The following is a 22,646-nucleotide window of genomic DNA, read 5'->3' on the forward strand; positions in this document are numbered from 1 at the left end:
ACTTTTGCTCTCCTTGGTCCCAGGGGATGGTGGGCACCCCATCAGAGCACCAGGGCTTTAGTGGCCTCTCAGGGTCACCCAGATGGTCTGTGAGAGAGTTAAATCCCCCTCCTCGTGACATCCTACACTTTACCTGGAGATTACTCTTGCTACCTCCCATGTCTGCATTCTGACCACAGAAAAATTGGGGTAGTGGAGCCAGGGAGGCCCTCAGGGCTGAGGACTTGTTGGATCAGTGATGGGAAGGTGTGATTGCAGTGTGAACCACCCGTGTGAACACAGGACAAGCTGTGGCATCCTAAGGCAGCATGTGGCAGGGCACAGTGGGGTTTTCCAGATCTGTGAGCATCCTGCTCCTGAGAAAGCTCTTGCAGCTCATGTGAAAAGCAGGGTGAGGAGCATGGTGGGGAGAGCTGGGTGTCTGAGGAGCATGAGGGTATCCCCACCCCTCACCTCACTGCTCAGGGGATGAAGAGGGAGAGGAAGGAGGCAGCAGCACCCACTATGTGTTGAGGCCACCAGCTCTGGAGATGTTTCCCTGCCTCTTGGTTGTGGAGGGGCCCAAGCTGGCTGTGTGTGGCTCAAAGGTCCTGCTTGGTGTAACTGTGTGAGCAGGGATGTCTCAGGGGCTTTGGGAGATCTTGGAGGTGCTGTCTTCTCTTGCCCCCTGCCACCTCTCATCTCCAGGGCCACCTGCAGCCATTGGCCCCTGCCACCCTTGCTCTTTAGAGCTGCAGGGAAGTCATCCCTGCGAGCTGCCTGGAGGGATGAGGAGGGCACCACAGCTTACCCTTGGAAGGGCTGTACAGAACTTCCCAGTGGAAGTTTGTTTCTCTTACCTTTGCCAGGCTTTAACTGTTTGGGCTGGATTATTCCATGTTTTTCTGCCTCAGGCTGAACTTTCTCCTTTTTGTTTCCTCTATTTTTCCCAATTTTCAGCAGAAGGTTGGGGGAAAATGGTAGCTTTGCCAATTTATCTTTTTTTTTTTTTTTTTTTTTTTTTTTTTCCCTGCTGTCTCTTTGTTTGAGGGCTTCGGGTGTCTCCACTCTTTGAAAAAGAGACTTGAAATTTGGCAGGGATGATGCATTCCTGCTGGAAGTCAACGTGGATTTGGTCAAATGATTAGCCACTGGAAAGCGTGGCTGGGCATGCCTGAGGAGGTTTTCAGGGGCCAGCTGCTGGTGTCCCCATTTGCAAAGGGACTCTGGCCACTCTGTGTCCCCCTGTCCCTTTCTCTAGGGACACCTCCTTGTCCGGATGAGTCCAGTCAGGGGTGGTGGCTGAAGGAGCCATTTCCAATGAACTCAAAAGCAGTTTACCAAGACAAGATTGTTTTTGTCCCCATTTCCCATGTGTGGCACTGGCTGTGGGTATCACCTGCCTCTCACCCTCAGCAGAGCTCAGGCCAACTTGGGCTGTGCCAGGTGAGGGGAGGAGAAGCTGAGGAAATGCTCCTGTCGTGCCACACCTGGGAAGAGGTGTTTGTAGACCTGCCTGCCCCAAGGGTGAGCTCAGCAGCATCACATCCGTGCATGGAGGGACAGAATCCCAGAACTGGGAAGGACCTTCAAGGCCATCAAGTCCAGGCTGAGCAGGTCCTGGTAGCTGGAGGTTTGACCTGGTGATCCCTATGGTCTTCATAGTTGCTCTTTTATATTTGAGTGGAAACTTTTCCTAATTGCTGTCCTGAGGGCTTTGGAAATTCCTCCACAGACTCCGTTATCTTCAGCTGGGGTTTCTCTACTTGATGGTACCTCAGAGCTTTCTGCAGAGGGAGGAATGACACATGAGCTGGGAAAGCTCTGGTTCTGATGAAGGAGCAGGCAAGCCCCAGCTGGCAGGAGCTCCTGCTGGTGGTTATTGCCCCTGGTTAGTGCAGTTACAAGAGTGCTCAGGCACTTGCAGGATGTTTTATAGCAAAATGGTGGAAAAAACTGGCTTCTCTTCTTGGGCTGCAGTCTTTGGACTCTGACTCCATGGAGATGCTGCTGTAATTGGGTGGCAGTGTTGCTCATGAGTTGGGTGGTGCTGGCATGAGACCAGCCCCAGGGCAAGGTGGTGGGGTGGTCAGAGAAGGTCCCGGTGGGTGCTGGGCAGGGAGCTGATCTGGAGCAAGCTGGGAGCAAATCCTGGCATGAAGCTGTGCCAGGCAAGGGGTTTGCCAGGCTGGGACAGGCTGGTCTGGGAGAGCCCAGTGGGGGTGGCTGTTGTTGGCAGCTGTGCCAGGGACAGTCTGTGGGCAGTGCCCAGCACTGCTGGCTGGCTCCTGCTGTGTGCCTTGCAGTGGGAAGCGCCTTTCTGACTCCAGTAACATTTACCAGCTGGGAGCAGCTCTGGAGCTGGGTGTGTGCGTTTGTCTGCTCTTCCATTGTCGCTTGGCCGATGTCTCCTCCTCCCCACTGAGATCAGTGGCTGTGGGCTCCCTTTTGTAACCCCTTTGGGTGCAGCTCTGGAAGTCTTCAGCCTGGTTTCAGTCAGAATGCTGGTCCCATCTCCCTGGATGTCTTGGGTGGGACAATGGAATGGAGGTGGCTTTCCACCAGAAGGAACATCCCAGTATGGACTGGAGGACTGGGAAGTACAGGTGGGATGTAGGTGGCTGAGGATGAAGCCCAGCCATAGGCATGGGGAATTGAGCTCAGGGGACCTCCAGAAGACCTTCTTGGGCCATTTTTCTACCATTTGATGGTTCTGGAGAGGATGTGGTTCCCGCCGGGAGGTGCATCCTGGTGGCACGTCCTTCCCGGTGGCACCAGGTGGCGCAGGAGGTTAAAGGATTTGGCTCTCTGCAGCTCTGGGTGCACATGGATTGCCTCCCACTGCTGTGATGAGCCTGCAGGTCTCAGCCCCCAGCACGTGGAGCTGTGCCCCCGTGCCAGGCCAGCCTCAGCCCGAGGGCGAGGCAGTGGGGATGGGGCTCCCTGGAGCCCTGTTCCAGCAGAACCAGGAGCTGACCCACCCTTCAAACTATCGTGGGGGTCTGCGTGTGGACCCCACCATGCCAGGGAAGGCACAGTGAGGCAGAGGAACCAGACTCGGGCGTAGAGCCCTGGTGGTGTCAGGGGAGTGAGGAGACACTGGAACATTACCCTGGGGTGAGGCCATGACAAAACACATGACATCCTCTGGCCCAAGCTCAAGCAATCTTGGGCACAGACAGGTGAGTGCTTCTTCCTGGCTCCTGGAAAGTCCTGGGCTCTTTGGTGGGGTGCAGGTACATGGCAGCAGCCCTCAAAGCAGCTGGGACACTGCCATCCCAGCCCCCTTCCTTCTCCCATTGGAACAGCCTCTGGCCCCATGGGCTCTGCCAGCCCCTGCCCTGTTCCCTCCCCAGAAGTGTGTGTCAGCACCCAAGGAAGGGGACAGGACCAGGCTTGGGTGAGTGTGACCTTACATCCCTTCTCACTCTTCCCAGCATGCCAGCTGTTCCCTGGGCATCTCCATGCTGAGCATTTACCTCCTGCTCTTGTTGGATCCAAACTGGGCCACTGAGAACCCTCAGGGATACTTTTTCTCCCTTCTTTTGCCTTCAGTGATCTTTGATTTCAGTTGTCGTATGACTCAGCTCCTGCATTTGATCCCTGGAGCAGGGTTTGCAAACATGCAGCTGTGGCAGGAGTGTTGCTCATTCCTGGCAGGCCAGGCTGGGGTAGGGTTTCCTCCTGACAGAGGGGCAGCGAGTCCCCATGGCTCATCTGCTTCCCCATGTGGAAGTCGGATTTAACCAGGGTGGTGTTAGTGGCTTAGAGGTGTCTCCTAGAGCTCTGCTGACCTGCTCCAGCATCTGGGCTTCTGAGATCCTGGCAGGATGGGAGTGGAGCAGAGCAGGTGCTCTCTGTCCCCTCTGTCTGCCCATCCATACCTGCAAAGGTCTGGCTGGTTGCTGGTGCTGGAAGCATCAGGCATTTGGGTGTGGGGCTGAACCCTGGTTGTGGCAGTGGGTGTGGGACACGGTCAGTGGAAGGTGACACCACGCAGTTCCCATGAAGGGCAGTCTGGGCACTGACCTTTAGGTACTGCCCCTTCTTGCTGCCTGTTCCCTGTGAGCTGCCCTGGTCTGGAGCAGCTCCTGACTCAGCAAGGACCAGCCAGCAGTGGTGCTGAGCTCCCCCTGAGGTGCTGAGCTCCCTCTGGGGTGCTGGGATTCCTTTCTTAGGTGAGCACAAGTCACAAACCCCTGCAGAGGTTTGCAGGGAACAGGGATTTACAGAGTGCAGGGATTTGCTAGGCACAGATATTTGTAGAACACAGGCTGTCAGCAGACAGGGGTTTTCAGGGGACAGGGGTTTTCAGGGGACAGGGGTTTGCAGGGGACAGGGATTTGCAGGGTGGCTGCAAGCTCCCACCAAGCCAGGCCCCAGGGCTGTGTGCTTGGCTCTTGGCACCAGAGTTCTGGCTCTGTCTGCCTCCTCCCTGACAGTGCCAGGGTTTTTGGGTGGTCACAGGGCTGTGATCACAACCAGCACTGACTGTTGTGTTGTGGGTACCTGGCACCAGGCTGACCACACTGGGCTTCCCCAGGAACTTTGATCATGACTCGGGGCAGCTTGTCCTGCTCTGTCCTGTCTCCATCAGGTTCCAGTTAAAACCAAATGCATTCTCCAGCCTAAGCTGCACAGCCATTTGAGCCCTTCCAAAAATGAAACAAATACCCACGGACTGCAATTCGAATTGCAGCTCAATTAGGGCTTGTTCCCAATGCGATCATAAAACCTCCAGTACGAAAACAAACAACCCAACCAAACCACATCCAAGCCTGACAGCATCCTCTGGAATGCCTTTAAAATAACAAGGAGGGCAGAAGAAGATGAAAGCAGTGTGGCCAGTGGGAAGAAGGCTCTTTGGCCCTGAGGGGCAGCCTGGAGGTGGGCTGAGCAGGTGTGGGGCAGGGCGGTTTGGGATGGGGAGAGCACAGGAGGTGACAGATGGGATGGAGACGGGTTCGACGGGTACCGTGGAGATGTGGGCACATGCAGTGTGGAAGTGATGAGCACGACAGAAATGGGGCAGCCTGGGGCCCAGGGCTGGGCTGTTCACAGGGGGATTTCACAGGGCAAGGAAGAGGAAGATGTGGAGTTGTTTCGGAGCGTGGTGGTTGTTCTCGGAGAGGCTGCGATGTGTGAGCAGGGCGGGGGGAGCGCGGCCGGAGCCGGCGGCTGGAATGCGTGTCCCGCGTAACCCTGGCTTGCACCGCGTCCAGCCAGTCTGGTGCCGCGGTTCGGGTTTCACGGCGGACTTTAAACCCGGCCATATTTAGCGTGAGCCTCGCTGGCCTGTCAGGGAGGGGAAGCCGCAGCACAACTAATAAAAAAAGCCAAACAAAAACAATGTAATTAAAGAGACTCAGCACTGTGTGTTCCCATAGCAAGAACATTTACCCAAGACTTCCTTGCTCAGATACTTAATGTCAAGCTGCAATTAAAGGCTGGCTTTGTGGCGAGGCAGCGAGAAGGGCTTGCCCAGCCCGGGAGACGGAGCCCGGGGCCGAGCCGTGCCCGGTGCCGGTGCCGGTGCCGGTGCCGGTGCCGGTGCCGGTGCCGGTGCCGGTGGGGAGGGACCGGCGCCGTTTGGCACGGGAGGTGCCCCAGGGACACGTGCGGGTCACACGGGGATGCTGCGTCCCGAGCAGCAGCTCCCGAACCGTTCTGGTCAGAGATGCCCTCAATCTGTAATGCACAGACCACTCAGCTCCATCCCCACAAAAGTTTGGTAGCCCAGAAGCAGAAAAGTGGATTTTCTGTGGATTTTCTAGGTAGAAACCTCTGGGCAGGACGTGCAGCAGCTCTGTGGGGTAAATCCTTGTGAAAACAGTAAAATCAGCAGAGCTGGGCTAGGCATAGAAGCTTCCAGCATCTCCTTCCTGACCCAGATCTGTGGATGGAGACTGTGTGAGCCTCTGAAATGTTGAATTTCCTCCCTCAAGGGATGGTTTGGGGTGTCTGGAGCCAGGCTGTGCCCGCTAGTGCCCCGTTCATTGCAGCCCAAGGTGTTGCTTATGGGTTGCTTGTGTTGGCAGCATCACCTGCCTTGGCTGGTGAGGCAGGGCAGTCATTGTGCCATGCCCCTCAGCACAGTCCCCAGGAGAGGTGCCTCGCGCCCTGGCAGTGCTGTGTGAGGTGTGTGTGCAGCAGGGTGCCCTGCATGGCACGGCCAGGACAGTGGCACTTTGTGATGGCAGCCCTGCCTGATGGCAGATGTCACAGGGACACTGCAAGTGAAGGTCTGATTTGGGCTACATTTTCGTGGCAATTGAACCACAAGATCCTTCTGGTCTCACTTTTAAGCAGTGATCAGGAGGTCTAATGAAAAAAATAAAGAAAAGCAAGAAGCAGCAACATTATTGTGTTGCAGCAGAGTTTGCTCAAGCGTCTCTGCTCCCTTCCTCCCCAAAGGCACTGCTGGGCCTGCAGCAGTGGGGTGTTTTATGGGACACTGTCAGCAAGTGATCTACTTGGTTGGCTCCAGACTTCTCTTGGAGTCCTGAAGTCTCTGTCTTTCCCAAATTCAGCCTGTAATTTAAGTAGGGATGAGACATTTGGGCAGGCTTTTTTGTGCTGTGCCAGGGGACATGGCTGTGCTCAGGAGGACACTGCTGACCCCCAGCCCTGTGCTGTGGGATCTCATGTGTCCAGCCTGTGTGAGTGCCTTCTGCCACAGTTGAGTGAGAACTGGGCCCGGGGAGTGAGGGGGGGTCCTTGCCATGTGTTCCCAGTGCAAGTGCTCCCCAAAGGATGCAAAAACCCTGCTGATTTGGGGAGTAGCCTGGATGGCACAGGAGGAGTGCTCCAAGGGGGAATGCTGCTCTTCATCTCCTGGAGAGGTGCAGGGCGCTGAGCACTGCTGGATATTGCAGATGTCACCCAGGATGCGCCTTTCATTTGGGTACCGAGCTGCTGGGAGTCTTTCCCCTGCAGAGCCGTGCTGTGCCAGGGTGGGCAGTGTGTCCACGGGGTGTTCTCTGCTGCCACGGGCCATGAGCTCCTCGGGCAGCACAGACACACCGTGTGTGCCTGGCATGGGGACAGCAGGGACGATGTGCTGCCATTGCTGCTCGGGAAGTTCTGCACTGACCCAGGGGCCTGACACCACGCTGAGCTCCTCCAGGCATTGGGGTCTAACAGCACTGGGTTTCTGGAGCTCCAACAAAAATGTCTTGGCAGGAGAGCATCTATATAAGTTAGTTGTTATTGCTAAACAAAAGAGGCATGCTCGCTTCAGCTCCACTCAAAACAAAACCCAGCAGGTTTGCCAAGTGGGGAGAAAAGAAAAAAGCTGGAGGAAACACAAACAAACAAACAAACAAAGTCTGCTTTGGTGCCTTTCCCCGGACCCAGGTTTCAGTAGGCACGTGCATTTTCTAGGCACACAGATGTTTCTGTAGAGCAGGAGTGTTTTGCTCCATGTCTGTATGGCCAGGTCACCACACAGCACCTAAATGCCTTGGTGGTCTGCACAGCCCAGGGTGGGTAACTGCTGTGCCTGCTGCTCCATGAGCCCTTCTGCCTTGCAGGGATGCTGATCATGGCATTTGGTCCTAGTTCTGAGCGTGCTTTTTGGTGGGTTATGAAATCCCACTCCTTGGAAGGGCTCCCCTACTCATGTTCCATTTTTAATCCAGCCTCTATTTTGCCAGTCATGAAAAATTACTTATGCTTGGGCAAAAAGAGTGGAAAATGCAAACACATCAGCAGCTCCTCTTCATGCTGGACATGGCACTTCTTGTTGTTGTCCCCATGGCTGTGGGGGAGCTACTCTGAGTGTTGCTCTCTGCTGTAGAGTGTTGGTGTCCAAGTGTCCATGGCCATAGTTGTGAATTCTTGCTGCACAGGGGTGAGCACAGCCCTGGACATGGGTCAGACCAAGTGTGCTCAGGTATGGAGAGACCTCTCACACTCAAATTTTTCTCTCAGGAAACACCTGTATGTTGATTTTGCCACTTGATCTCATAGGATCATACAGCCATAGGACAGCTCAGGTTGGAAGGAACCTTAAAGACCATCCAATTCCACCCCCTGTGATGTCCAGGGACACCTCCCACTATCCCAGGGTGCTCCAAGCCCTGCCCAGCCTGGCCTTGCACAATTCCAAGGATCCAGGGGCAGCCCCAGCTGCTCTGGGCACCCTGTGCCAGGGCCTGCCCACCCTCCCAGGGAACAATTCCTAATTCCCAATATCCCATCCAGCCCTGCCCTCTGGCAGTGGGAGCCATTCCCTGTGTCCTGTCCCTCCATGCCTTGTCCCCAGTCCCTCTCCAGCTCTTCTGGAGCCCCTTTAGGCCCTGCAAGGGGCTCTGAGGTGTCCCTGGAGCCTTCTCCTCTCCAGGTGAGCACCCCCAGCTCTCCCAGCCTGGCTCCAGAGCAGAGGAGCTCCAGTCTTTGAAGCATCTCTGTGGCCTCCTCTGGACTCACTTTTCTATGCTGGGGGCCCAGATCTGGAGGCAGCTCTGCAGGTGGGGTCTCACCTGAGTGGGGCAGATTTGCACCCTTGCCCTGCTGCCCGTGCTTGGTGGTGGTCACCTCTTGCTGTGAGCTCCCTGTTGGGGTGAGCTTGGCTGCACTGGGTTGTGTCCCCCTGATACCTGGGTTTTAGGCTGCTCCTGTTCCATCCTTGGATACCCCTCTGGACTGAACTGGAGCATGGTTCAGGAGAGTATCCCTGGCATCTTGTGCTAACACACTACTAACATCCACATAGCTGTGAGGCTTCAGCAAACTCTGCTAGGGCCCAATCCCTCTTCTGCTCCCAATACCAAGCCTTGTCCTTAGAAAGCCATCAGCACCTTTCATCCCCTGTCCTCCAGGCTCCCTTTTTCTCATGCACACAGCCCTGCTGCTTCCTTGTTTGCTGCATCAGGGAATGGTGGGAGCAGGTCCCTGCAGTGACAGCCACCCACACTGACCCCAGGGGCTGCAGTGCAGAGTGAGCTCATGGCAGCTGCTGTGCCTGGAGCCTGCCCTCTCACTGCCACCCTGGGCAGGCTCCGGGAGCTTTTCCTTCCCACAGCCAGCCTGGGGGCACCCGGAGCCTCGGGGTGTGGCTGGGAGGGCACTGCCCCAGCACAGCACTGCTGGCACAGGAGCTGTTCCCAGCCAGGCCCCTGGTGCTGAGGGGGCTCTGGGATGGCCACCCTGGCCCCCACCAGCCACGTCTTGGAATCATGGACTCCTCTGGGTTGGAAGGGACCTTAAAGATCATTTATCTCATCCCACCCCTGCCATGGCAGGGACACCTTCCACTGTCCCAGGCTGCTCCAAGCCCCATCCAGCCTGGCCTTGGGCACTGCCAGGGATCCAGGGGCAGCCACAGCTTCTCTGGGTACCCTGTGCCAGGGCCTGCCCACCCTCATGGTAAAAAATTTCTTCCTTATGTCTGGCCTGGTGACCTGTGGGCAGGGTGGTCATGCCCTGCCTGTCCAGGTACCTGCTGGGCAGGGCTGTCCCAGCCCCCTGGCTCTGCTGTCAGGGGGCACAGCAGCCCTGGCTGTCAGGGACTGGTTCTCAGCTGGACACTCAGAGGGGCTACGCCTTTCTACAAAATGCACTTAAAATCAAGGAATTGCAACAATTATTAACATGTTTTACTAGGCCAAGATCTGCAGTGTTGCAAACATTAACATTCAGAATATCCATAAACCACATTGTAAACTACCCAGTGGATTTGCTTGTGTTTGATGCTGGAAGAAGGGAAAAAATGAAGATGCCTTATGCTTATCCATTCTCATGTACTTTTTAAAAAAAAGAAAACCACCTCTATTGCATTGGTTTCCTTAGACAGAATCACAGTTAGAATCACTAAGGTTGGAAAAAACATTTAAGATCATCAATTCCAACAATTAACCCAGCACTGCCAAGGCCACCACTAAACAATGTCCCCAAGTGCGACATCCACTCTTAAATGCCTCAAGGGTTGGTGACTCCACCACTGCCCTGTGCATCTGTGCCAGTGCCTGAGCACCCTTTCAGGGAAGAAGTTTTCCTGATATCCAGTCCAAACCTCCCCTGGCACAGCCTGGGGCCATTTCCCCTTGTCCTGTCCCTGTTTCCTGGATCAGAGCCCGACCCCCCTGGCTGTCCCCTCCTGTCAGGAGCTGTGCTGAGCCACAAGGGCCCCCTGAGTCTCCTTTTCTCCAGGCTGAGCCCCTTTCCAGCTCCCTCAGCCTCTCCTGGTGCTCCAGCCCCTTCCCAGCTGCATTCCCTCCTCTGGACATGCTCCAGCCATGAGAGTCCCAGAACTGACCCCAGGTGGATCTGACCAGTCCCAGCTCATCCTTCCACAGAACCTCAGCTTCTTCTATGGAGAGGGTGATGGAATTTGCTGGTGTGTGGGTTTATGGCACTGCAAACCTGATGTTCACATCACCTCCCTGATGGTCACAGAGAGTGAACTGCTGGGGCAGGCAAAGCACCTGTCCTCTGCTTGCAGACTGAAGGACAGTAATTAGCAACAAGAACCATTTGTGGCTGGGATAAATTTAGTTTGGCTGCACTGAGACTCTTCAGGCAGAGAAGGTGGGATCTCCTCCCACACCTCCCTGCAGGATGGGGCTTTGCCATGGGTGAGCTGGTGTTGGCTGGTTGGCCCCTGAGGGCAGGACATCTGCAGGTGTTGTTTTCAGCTATCAGTTGCTCCAGGGCAAAGTTTAGCTGTAGATAAATCAAGACCATTTCACCAAGTCCAGATGACTCATAACCACAGGGCAGGAAACTCTTTTATCTTTGGGGCAGCTGGTTTAATATACATAGATGTTCACTCCTGAGCACTGAATAATTTCCATCTCTACTTCTCATTAAAAGCAAATCAGAGGAGGGAAAACAGTGAGAAATTTCTCTGTCTCTGTTTCTGCCATCTCTGAGAGAGCTTCCTCCCAGCTGTGCAGTCTGCCTGCACTGGGTCATTTGCTGTGTATTTTAATTGGCAGAACAAATGACTTTCTCTCCAAAGCACCACTCCATTTTAAACCCTGATTCTGCAGGCACGGATGGAGCAGGGATCTGTTACAAGCTCCAGCTTCCATGGAGGGCAGAGCCTTCTGTGTGGGAGAGCGTTGTTGCCTCCTTTGAGGGGAGCTGCAGTGGAATTTACAAGTCTTGTTGATGAGCCTGCTGAAAGAGCCACCTTCACCTCTGAACAGCAGCTGGAGGTGGAGAGGAGAGGAGAGAGAAGAACCTGGGCAGCAGGCAACTCTTAAACACAAGAGAAAGGGCACGGTTTTGCTGGAGAACCTCTCGAGTCAGTTCTCTTTCCTAAATATGCCAGGCAGTGCTTTGCATCTCAGGCTTCTCCTGAGGGTCAGGACCTGTCTTTCTGTCTCTTCCTGCCAGAACAGCTCTGCCTGCTCAGGCACAGGTGGCTTTTCTCTCATCTCTGTGCAGCAGTGACAGCAGAGCTGTGCTGCTGTTCCAGCCCTGTGCCCTCTGCAGAAGGCTCTGTGTGCTGTGTGTGCTGTGTGTGAGCCCTTGGCATGAGGAGCCCTCAGGAGAGGCTGTGCCAGGAGCTGCTCCCTGTCCATGATGACACGTGGTGTGCACAGGCTGAGGACACCATGTCAGAGCCAGGCAGGCCCTGGAGACTGTAGGACTGGTTTTCCACCCTTCCTTGCATTGTGCAGGTCTCTCCCACCATGGTGACACAGTCCTGGGTGCTGATCCCTCCCTTCCCACCAGAACAAGTAGGACTCACCCACTCTAATGTGGATGCTCAGGGGTACTTTGCCACCTGAAGTGACAAAACAGTTGTCTGCTTTTGCAAATGGGCCTTTGGTTGGTGTGGCTGGTGCTCAGTGTCTGACCCATGAAGCCCTGTGCTCAGATAATGTCCATTTCTGGAGCAACCCAGGGCAGCAACTTGACACTGTGGCTTGGGCCACACTGGAGCCCTCTAAATCCACAGGCTGAAGCTGATGAGATGAATGATTGCCAGGAGCCAACCTTAGCAGCATTTTCCACTCTTAAATATCACAGTAATAAAAGGTAAAATCATTAAAGTCCTTCTGCAGCCCCCTGTGCCTCATCTGAAATGAGGACGACGAAGGGCACAGAGCGAGGGGTTATTAATATCCTGTCTCACGATGATGGCTTTATAAACATCCTTACCCCAGGCACAGCCTCGCTGGGCTGCTCTGGCATGACCTTCAGCCAAATGCCATGCTTTTATCACACTTGATATTTAACCCATAAAGCAAGGGGAGGAAGACTTTGCCCCTAAATATCTGAACTTATACACAGGGGGACGGGGCCAAAACTGAGAGAAACTGTGTTAAGTGTAGCCATGCTAAATGCTCCTTATACCTGATGCTCCTCTCTGGGAACTGTGCCAGAGCTCCAGCAAGAAGGGGATCAGATGTTTGACGCAGTGGAAACCCTCCATGCCGCAGGGGATGACTCATGGGCAAAAGCCCCACACAGCAACAAGGCCACACTCATGCAAAGCCAGGGATTTTGACTGGTGGGAAGAGGTCTTGATGGAGACAGGAGAGCTGTTCCTTTTCCCTGACTGCAGGGAAAGGAATAGCTCCCACTCTAGAGAGCCCCAGAAAAGACACTAGCTTTCCTTGTGACTGGTAGATCTTGAAAGTAAGAATCAAAATCATGTCCCAGTGGCAGGGCATTGGAGCTAGATGGTCTTCAAGGTCCCTTCCAACCCAAACGAGTCTGTGATTCTATAATCAGAGAGGAGAAAAGATTTTGTAGGTTAATAGATGGAAAAGGTAAGGAGCAGCTGTGAAGCCAGGATCTCTTGGTGAGCAGAAGACTGGGGTCACTGGTCCCCATCAGGACCTGGCATTGTCTGGATGCCCTTAGAAATGGCCCTTAATGTTCCCTGCTCCCACTTCACTTCCAGAGAATGCCCTTTGCTAGAATAACAACTCCGAGACAAGTCATGTACCAAAAAGAGCTGAGGGATGGTGCTAAGTGCAGGGTTCCTGCAGAAGAGTGGGTGTGGAGAGGGTACACGAGACTATCCCAGGCCAATGGTGATGGGCAGCAATCACCCAGCACAGGTCTGGAGGCTGCCAGGCCCTGCAGCCTCCACTGCTGAGGGGGCTGGGCATCTCTGGATGAGGCAGCCCATCTCTGTAGGAGCTGGATGGTGGAGAATGGGTGTGTGGAGAGATTGTCCTGCTGGGATGGATCCAGACCAGTTGTAGAGTTGAGCAGCCTGAGGTTGCTTTGGGCATCCCAGCTTGTGTCTGGAAGGAAATGTCTTACCTGCAGGGATCATATGAGCCTCTTGGCACCCCTGCAGGGCAGCAGCCAGGAACAGATCTGCCTCAGCTGAAAACAGATGGGTGAGGGCATTGCTAGCACTGGCGTTCACCTTGCAGCCACTCACATTGGTGCTGCCTGGGAGTGCTCTGGCTCTCCGATTCCTGTCTTGGTCCTGACAGTACAGATGTGCCTCTGCCTTTCTGGCACATCCTCCATGCCTCATTTCCCTCCTGGCTTTTTCCCCAGGTCATCCTCCCCTAAAATGACCCAGCAGATGCGGGACCTGCAGCTGGCGCAGGCCAGGAAGCCACCAGGCCCTTCCTCACCAAACGCAGCCAAGAGGCTCTACCGAAACCTGTCCGGGAAATTCCGCGTCAACTACACCTCCTTCGACGAGGGCAGCCTGGTGGGACGGGGTGAGAAGGAGAAGCTCCGCAAGTCCTACCTGGTCAGTGCCTGCTGGCTCCATCCAGGTGGGGACAGAGGGTCTGTGGGGGCTGGCTCCATCCAGGTGGGGACAGAGGGTCCCTGTGTGGGCGGTGCTGGAACCTGGGTGGGAGCACAAGATTGTGTTAAGTGAAGCTGTAGCAAGTTCAGTTGGAGGTGGTCCAGGTGTTTGCTTGGCATCATCCAGATGTGTCTGCAAAGAGCTGATGCTTGCAAGCCCTTGGGATGAGGGCACCCTCTCCCTGCTTGGGTTCATGGGGTGCTAGTGAGGGTCCAGGGTATGTGGTGGGATGGAAGAGGGTGCCCCATGCTCAGCCCAGCTGCATTTCTCCTTTCACCCAGTTCCAGAGCAATGCTGCGCTCTTTGAGGCCGTGGAACTGCAGGATCTTGACAGGGTGCAGGAGATGCTGAAGCACTATAGCCCTGAGGAGCTGGACCTCAACACCCCCAACAGTGAGGGGCTCCTGCCCCTGGACATCGCCATCATGACCAACAATGCTCCCATCGCCAGGGCCCTGCTGCAGGCGGGAGCGAAGGAGAGCCCACACTGTGAGTTGGGACAGGAGTCGTGCTGTGCCCATCACCTGGGTCTGCAGCATGGTGCAGTGGAGCATCCCAGGCATTGGATGCAGGTGGGGAGGTGATCACTGGGCTCTGGGACACCAGTGCAGGCTGCAGCAGGGCTGCAGGGGAACCATGCACTCAATCAGACCCCAGGACCGGGACACAGCGAGGAGGATGGGGTCTCAGGGTGGGGATTCTTTGCCAGCAGAGGCAGAGCTTGCCCTAACCACCTTCTCCTCCCTTTCCTCCTGGGCCCGTGGCCATGTGCACTCTGCCACAGTTGTGAGCCTGGAGAGCCGCTCGCTGCACCTCTCCACGCTGGTGCGGGAGGCGGAGCAGCGCGTCAACGAGCTGATGGCGCAGGTGGTGAACGAGGCGCCCAACGCTGACTGCTCCGAGAAGGAGAAGCAGCTCAAGGCCTGGGAGTGGCGGTTCCGGCTGTACAAGCGCATGAAGGCAGGGTTTGAGCATGCCCGTGAGTGACCGCAGCGGGGCTGGGGCTGTCCCTGCTCCGGGGAAAGGAGTGGGGCTGTGCATGGCACCGGCACCCATCACCTGCACCCTGAGGCCCGGACTTGCAGTGTGGGTGCATGGAGGGGAGAACATGTTCCATCAGGGAATACGTCCCTGCGACTGGGGAGGGGCCCCAGAGGGACACAGGGAGGTTCAGAGTGACCATCATGGCTGTAGCACTCCCTGCCCTCTCTGTCCCCAGGAGTGCCAGATGCCCCCAGCAGCGTCCACCTCTCTGTGGCCAGCAGCACCTCATTGCAGGTGACCTTCTGGGAGCCCCTGAGTGTCAACGCAGCCGTTGTCACCAAGTACAAAGGTAAGGACGGGGATGCCTGCAGCAGGGCAGGGTCACACAGCCACAGCAGGTGCCTTGCACCCCATGTCAACGCAACAGAGCCATGGGCAGTGCTGCCAAGCCCCAGTCAGGCCACTTTTATGCTGGAGGACAGAGGAAGCCACAGTTGCTGGACAGCATGGCCACCACCCAAATGCTCTGAGCTAGACCAAACATCATCCTGCACCAAGGCAAAACTTGGGGTGTTGCTTGTTGGCTGCCCCCTCATCCTGCACACTGGGAAGACTTTGTTGTTATGCACCCCTCACCACCTAAACCAGATATTTTTGGCTTCTGGAAGAATTTCTTCCATCCCCCACTTCTGAGCCACCAATTAAAGGTGCTGACCCATCTTATGTGGCTTGGTGAGGACAGCAGCTCCCCATGACCTTCCCCCCTCTATGAATCACCTTTTCCATGCCTGCACTCCGCTGCCTCCATCTCCTGTGCTGTCTGCAGTCCCCCTGCAGCTGCTCTCTGTGACATGCTGCCCCAGCCCTGGTGGCCTGTCCCCACTCCAGGGCCTCATGGCACATTGGGGTCTCTGTCCTTGCAGTGGAGTGGAGCTGCTCCCCTACCTTCTCACCACTGCTGGGAGAAGCTGTGATTGACAAGCTGAAGGACCTGCACTTCACCATCCAGGGGCTGGTGTCGGTGAGTGCCCACAGCGGCAGGGCTCAGCAGGGAGAGCCCACAGCTGGGAAAAGGCCATAGTGCAGCCCATGAGGAGGGGATCAGCCACTGCCACAGGCTGCCCAGAGCAGTGGTGGAGTCATCATCCCTGGAAATGTTCAGAAGATGTGTATTTGGTACCTGGGGACATGGTTTAGTGGTGGCCTTGGCAGTGGTTGGACTCAGTGATCCTAGATGCCTTTTCCAACCGTAATGGTTCTTTGTTTCTATGATTGTTTTGAGCAGGAGCAATAGGATTGTGCCACGCTGTGTGCCATGGGCACAGCCTGGGCAGAGTCAAGACTGGGGGGCTGGGAGAAGCATCTGTCTGTCCCCACATGGCTGCAGCCCCTGACAGTGGGGCACCTCCCTGAGAGGGTGCCTGGGGACTCTGCAGTGACAGGCAGAATGGGCCCATTCACTCAACACTGATTTATCCTCCGTCCCCCTCCCTACTCCTGTCTCCACCCAGGCTCTTCTGGGCAGTAAATCAGTGGCTCAGCCCTCTGCCACCTGCACATCCAACCCCTCGGCCCAGCCCCAATGTCACCAAGAGGTGGGACCAGCCCCATCTTCATCTTTGGGAGCTCAGCAAGGTCATGGCTGGTGGGACTGTGGCTCCCTGCCGTTTTATCTCCCTCAGAACTGCAGGAGCCATGCCTGGGCTGGCACCAGGGACATGGGGACTGTGGTGGGATGGAGCTCAGGATGGGAACACGGGCAGATGCTGGGATAAATGGGGTCAGCCTTAGCAGGGGTAGGCAGGCAGGGAGCACTGATTTGAGGAGCAGAGAACCTCCTTGGTGAGGTGAGGTGAGGTGAGGTGAGAGGGGCTGAGGACCAGCAGCAGTGCCGAGCCCAGGAGCGCTGTCAGGGCTGCCCGTAGTGTGGCAGGGGGGGCTCAAGCGGAGCCTGGAGCAGCATCACTGCAAGGAACTGCTCCAAGCCCATCAATCACACTCGCAGAGCTGCTTCACAGGCTCCTGTCACCTTCATGAGTGTCTGGAGGCCTGGCAACATCTGGCAGCTTGGCTGGGCTTTAATCAGAGGTTTTAATCACTGTCACTGTGCTACAAGCTCTTGACAGTGCTGGGCTGGCTCCCTGTCTCCAGGGGCTGGATCCTTACATGTCCCAGGGGATCACCAGCACCCCAACCTGCAGGAGCACTGAGTCTTTCTGGCTGGAGCATCTCTGGCAAGGGACATTTGCAATGTCCAGTCCTTCCTCTGTGTGCCCCGAACTCACCCAGCAGGGCCACAGGGATTCTCTAGTGCCTCATAACAAGGACTTTGCACAGGAGGGGAGGTGAGAGCCAGTGACCTGGGCTGTGGGCTCCCAGCTGAGAGCTCCTCATGCTGTACTGGAGCAGTGGGCTGGGGGACATCCTCCTTGCCTCAGCTGCCAAGCTGGGAGAGGTGGGGTGTGCTGAGTGTGCTGCTCTCCTTGCAGGGCACAGCATACCACGTCCGCGTGTCTGCCTACAACATGAAGGGCTGGGGTCCCCCGCAAGCCTCCACGCCCCCCTTCGCCATCCCTTCCAGTGAGTACCTCTGAGAACACCCCCTCGGCAGCCAGCATGGGGCAGGGGGGACAGGACAGCCCCCTGTGCCATCCAGGGGTCCCTCTCACTGCTGGGATGGGAGCAAGTGGAGCCAGGGGCAGAGTTTGGAGTCTCAGGCCGGGCAGGGAGGCTGTGCCTGGTGGTCTGGGATGCTGCCTGCAGCCAACAGGTGCTTTGCCAAACAATGAGTTTTCAGCCTTGAATTACCCTTGCCACCTGGGAAAGTCTGAGCCATTTCAGGCCACCTGGATCAGCTCATCCCATGGAGGAAGCTGGGAGGTGGCAAAGAGCCAGGACTCAGAGGGGTCCTGGGTGGCAGTGGCCTCCCACTCTGTGCCACCACATGGTCTCTCCCATCCAGCCCAGACCCAAGGACCTGCATTCCCTGGCATGGATGGGGGTCACAAGCCTCAACAGAGACCAGCTCTGGGCTGTCAGCACTCTCCTCCCCATGCTGACCCCAGGAAAAGTGTCAGGAAACAGCCACAAGTGTCACACAAGGCACCCCAGGGGGCTGGGTGGAGAAGGGCCAGGAGGAGTGAGCTGGAAGGAGCAGCCCAAAGGTGAAGTTCAGGACTAAGGGGGCTCCAGATTGGCTTTTGCCACTTGTCACCAGTCCCAAAACAGGTGCCTGTGTGGTGTCCCATGGGACTGGTGCTGTAAATGAGTAAGGAGCAGCCCTCTGGGAGGCTGAGCTTGTCCCAAGAATCAGGCCATGGAAGCACATCCTGTCCCACCATGCTGCAGACACCCAGGGATCAGGGCTGCTCCTCCTGGGAGCAGGGAGGGCACTGGGAACAGATGGAGATGAACAGTAATGGGTCAGAGAAGTGCAGCACCGTGCACACAGCTCTGGCTGCAGATCCATAGAGCACTGAAATCACCAAAATCCATTTGCATGTCTAGGAATGCACACAGCAAGGGCACAGCAGTCTACTACCGTGGCGTTATCTTGTCCCTGTCATGTTTGCACCCACTTTAAAGCCCATTTGCCACCTCACACAGGTCACATTCCCTGTGACCAAGATCCAGGTGGCATCAATTGAGTGTGGCTGAAGTGAATCAGACAGGAGTGGGGTTTATTTATTTTTATTGCCAGTAATATTTCTCCCTTTAGTAGAGATCCCTCCCTGGCCCAGCAGAATATGGTCAGGCACCTCCCTGGGTGTTTTTAAAGCTACTAAAAATAGCGGCAAGTTCTAGCCAAAGTTAACAGAGCTGAACTTTCCATGGAAAACAGCAGCGGGCAGGACATGGGGTGTTTAAAGTAATTAATATAAAGTTGAGGGAGAAGTGCCAGCAGGTCCCCAGCCCTGCTCAGGGTCCTGCTGCTGTCCCACAGCGGGTGGAGCTGGCAGGAGTTTATTTATGTGTTTGTCGAGGTAAGCCCGGCTTCCAGCGCTCATCTGGAGTAACTGGGAAAGACCTGGAGGAAGAGACTGGAAAGAATTTTATTTTTTAAGGCCAGTGAAGTGTAGCAGCAACAGACAGAACCTTGTTCCTTCCCCCTGGTGTGTCCCTGCCATGCTGTGGGGAGGCTGGTGGCCACGGGGTGCTGTGCAGAGCTGGGTGTTCCTGGGAAGAGGGGCACAAAGCTGGGGATCGCCCAGCACACCCAGAAGTGCCCAGCACCGACAACTGCTGCCATGCTGTGGCATGAGGGGGACACCCAGGGGATGTGGGAGGAGGGGATGGGAACCCTTGTGCCCCAGAGGGTGCCCCCACACGGGCAGAGGGTGCCGGGGTGACGCTGCTGTGTCCCCACAGACTGGCGCGAGTACGACGGGCGGGCGCCGCGGCGGAGGGGACAGGCTGAGGCTCTGGACCATCTCCTGGGCCAGGTGAAGACCGTCCACCAGCACTGCATTTGCCACGGTGAGCCCACAGCACAGTGCTCCACGGAGGCTGGGGCGGGGGCAGCTGAGTCCCGGGGGCTGTGGTGTGATCTGCAGAGCTGGGTGGTGCAGGAACAGCTCTGTGCCGTGGATGTGAAGAGCAGGGAGACAGCTCAGGCAGTGGAGACCTCAGCAGAGCCTTCCCAATGGGTTGGTATCAGCTCTTCATCTCCTGCTGCAGCATCCTCTGCTCTCTGCTCCACAGAGCCCTGCAAGAACCAGCCCCAGAGCAGAAAGCATTCAGTCTCCAAGAGCCTCAAGCACCTCTTCCACCCTGGCAGCAAGTTTCTCAAGACACTGAAGCGGTGAGAGGCTGGTGCACGGGGATGGTGAGATCCCCTGTCCCAGCAGGGCTGCAGAGCTGCCCATCCTGAGAGCTGTGCTTGCACGCTGGGGGCTGGGGGTGCTTAGAGCAGGGTCTGCACGGGGAGTGAGCTGGTGGTGTCAGTGGAGATGAGTCCCACGGCCCAGAGAGGCTCTCTTGGTGTCTCTATTTGAACTGGCCAAGCTGTGCTGAAGCCCAGATCCCTGCATCACCTCTGAGGCTCACCTGGCACCCCACCTTGTCCAGACCCAGAGTGTTCCCTGCACAGTCTGGCCCATCTCTGTCCCATGTGCTGCAGGGTCATGGGCTGTGGTATCTGCTGGGACACGTTGGGTTCCTGTTCCTGCTCCCATACCAGCCACAAGCCTCTTCTGCCACGGGCTGTTGGAGAGAAGTGGGGACGGGACATCTCCTCTTCTCCCAGGAAAGAGACCCTCTGGGAGATGGAGCTGGCATCTGGGGCGGCTCTGAAGTCTCTCTTCTCTCCCATGCAGGGGCCTCTACCTGACAGCCATCTTCTACAAGGATGACAACATCCTGGTGACCCACGAAGACCAGATCCCCGTGGTGGAGATTGATGACACCTACTCCTGCCTGCTCATGCAGGATTTCCTCTGGCTCACCAAGGTGGGTGGCTGAGGGACTCTGTGCTTGGGCAGAGGGCCAGGAGTGCCAAGGTGAGCCAGGCAGGCATCAGGAAACACTTCTGCCCCTCCAGCCTGGACACTGGGGCTTGGCAGTGCAGGCAGCCCATGGACTTGCTTCTTGCTGGGGTTCAGCACAGACCAGGGAATGGCATTTCATCCCAACCTCTGGAAGCTCAAAGATGGGCGACAGACCGAGCAACACTGAGCAGGCTGTGTGCCAGAGTGGGTGGCACTGCCTCTCCATGGGGATGTCAGTGGCTGTTGAACTGCTTCCCCTCAGCATCCTGCCATGGCATCTCTGCCTCTGCTGTAGGATGCACAGGGAGCAGCTGCCAGCTCCTCTGATGTCAGCAGACTTGTGGGCAGCTCAGGACCAAAATAATTTGCTGGGTGATCCTTATCTACTGATGGAGAGTGTTTTCTTCTCCCTCCCGATCTTGGCCAACTTGAATACAAGCTTAAGGTTTCAGTCCTGGATGAAGATGGATGTCTGAGTGGACATGGCTCAGGGCTGCCCTCGGGTGCAGGCTCTGGAGGCATCTCAGTGCCTGTGGCACAGGGATTTGTTTGCACCCCTGCTGAGAGGTGCTGCATGCTCATGCACATTCCTAACCCAGCTGAGAGAGGCCAACAACTTCCCCAAAACTCCCTGGTGTGCCCCAGCTGCAGCAGCAGTGACACTCTGGTGTGTGCAGGTGTCATGCATGTGGGACGAGATCCTGTGGCTGCGGCAGTGTGTCACCGTGTCCCAGTCCTCCTGCTCCTGCATCCTGCAGACGCGCTTCAAGATGCTGCTGGCCATCTCACAGATGCAGGTGAGGGTCAGCCTGGGGGGGAACAAACGCTTTAGGTGGGATGCTGGAGTCTGAGCTCCCTTGGGAGCAGCATGCAGATGTACCACAGTCAGATAAACCCAGGATCTGCTGGCCATGACTGCGTGTCCCTGCCTCATCCCCCCTGGCAGGACTCCAGCCATGGGTCAGTGAGGTGCCAGGTGTCATGGCAGTCTCCTGCAGAGGGACTGGGGACCATCAGGGTGCTGTTCTGGGCAGACTGGTTTCCAGCAGGCAGCTGCAGGCACATCTCAGCTGCCCAGACCCACCATGCCTCCGGGATGTCCCCTGACCCTCTGCTTTCTCCTGCCTTCCCACCCTGTCACACAGGGGCTGCTGGGCATCCAGGACCTGGGGCAGGTCTTCTTTGAGCCCATCAAAGACAAACAGGGCAACATCCTCATCGTCACCCTGAAGGAGGTGAAGACCAACCAGACCTTCGAGAGCGTCCGCTGGGTGCCCATCTGCAAGCTGCAGAGCGGCCGCAAGTCCGTGTCCTCCCCCGAGGAGCCCACAGCTCTGGACACACTGCTCATCTCCCTGCAGGTCTGTGCTGGGGCTCCCCTGGGAAACACCAGTGCTCCCTGCTCCCCCTCGGCCTGGAAAGGTCACAGCAGAGGGGGAGCAGAGCCCAGCCAGCCTCCAAAACTCCTGTTGTTTCAAGGGGAGGCATCCAGATGGTGCCAGATTCGACCTGGCAGCATCAGGTTGTCTTCCTGTGCCGCTCCCCTTCTCCAGCTGGACTGGCTGTGCTACAGCATCAGCACAAGCCCTGCTGTGAGGACTTGCTCAGTCCAGCAGTGTCTTTGTTCCCAGGACAAGCTGGCTTATCACCAGCGGAGCAGCCATGCCCTCTCCCCGGGCCTCTACCTGGGCTACTTGAAGCTGTGCAGTGCCGTGGATCAGATCCGAGTGCTGGTGCCAGAGCAGCTCCCCAACATCCTGTGCCACGTCAAGATCCGCTCCAACCCCAACATCTCCAGGTAGGATTTGCAGGGGATGGTGAGACCCCCTGTCCCAGCCAGGCTGCTGTGTCCCACACAGGCTAACAGCATCCATCACCTCCTGCTTCAGCAGCAGTGTAATATTCCCTCCTATCCCTGCTGTGCAGCGCTCTCAGGCACAGGGTGGGGTTGTTAGGGTGTCCTGGGGTCAGGGCTGAACTCGACAATCCTTGTGGGTCCCATCCACCTCAGCATATTCTGTGATTCTGATTCAGCCTAGAGCAAACCAAGTTCCCTCTCTACCTCCACCTCTCCCAAACCTCTGGGGATGCTGCACTGACTGGGAGAGGAACAGCCAAGCAAACACAGCTCTCAGAGAAATTGTATCCACGTCCACCCAAACTGCTCCCTCCTTCACCTGTCTGTCTCTGGCATTCTGCAGAGAGGAGTGGGAGTGGCTGCAGAAGATGGCCAGCGTGGAGGAGCCTGTTCCCACAGAGCCAGAGACTGACAGGTCCCAGAACCCCTTGTTTCAGGAGCTCCAAGTGGCCATCAAGGAGCTGATGACCCTGGTGAACATCCCACTGCAAGAGGTAGAGGCAGGAGCCAAGGTCTGGGCAGAGGGAGGGGATGGGGCTGTGAGCACAGTGCTGGTGGTTGCAGCAGGTGGGTGCTGGTGGTTGCAGCAGGTGCTGCATGT

The 22,646-nt window shown here is 56.5% G+C and overlaps 1 protein-coding gene across 9 annotated transcripts in view; it reads left to right on the top strand.

The window, feature by feature from the left end:
• The window catches only part of LOC129127391 (ankyrin repeat and fibronectin type-III domain-containing protein 1-like), a 237,778-nt gene that overhangs the window by 208,449 nt on the left and 6,683 nt on the right, over nucleotides 1-22,646 (top strand). For all 9 annotated transcript variants that reach the window (XM_077186713.1, XM_077186711.1, XM_077186710.1 and 6 more), the window contains 13 exons: nucleotides 13,456-13,657; nucleotides 13,999-14,206; nucleotides 14,502-14,696; nucleotides 14,937-15,050; nucleotides 15,625-15,722; nucleotides 17,191-17,281; nucleotides 19,070-19,177; nucleotides 19,403-19,502; nucleotides 20,017-20,149; nucleotides 20,865-20,984; nucleotides 21,333-21,548; nucleotides 21,819-21,985; nucleotides 22,389-22,539. In XM_077186713.1, coding sequence (XP_077042828.1) covers nucleotides 13,456-13,657; nucleotides 13,999-14,206; nucleotides 14,502-14,696; nucleotides 14,937-15,050; nucleotides 15,625-15,722; nucleotides 17,191-17,281; nucleotides 19,070-19,177; nucleotides 19,403-19,502; nucleotides 20,017-20,149; nucleotides 20,865-20,984; nucleotides 21,333-21,548; nucleotides 21,819-21,985; nucleotides 22,389-22,539 — 1,903 coding nt within the window. The remainder of the gene's footprint in view (nucleotides 1-13,455; nucleotides 13,658-13,998; nucleotides 14,207-14,501; nucleotides 14,697-14,936; nucleotides 15,051-15,624; nucleotides 15,723-17,190; nucleotides 17,282-19,069; nucleotides 19,178-19,402; nucleotides 19,503-20,016; nucleotides 20,150-20,864; nucleotides 20,985-21,332; nucleotides 21,549-21,818; nucleotides 21,986-22,388; nucleotides 22,540-22,646) is intronic.

This window comes from Agelaius phoeniceus, chromosome 16, assembly GCF_051311805.1.
Source record: "Agelaius phoeniceus isolate bAgePho1 chromosome 16, bAgePho1.hap1, whole genome shotgun sequence".
Classification (NCBI taxonomy): Eukaryota; Metazoa; Chordata; class Aves; order Passeriformes; family Icteridae; genus Agelaius; species Agelaius phoeniceus.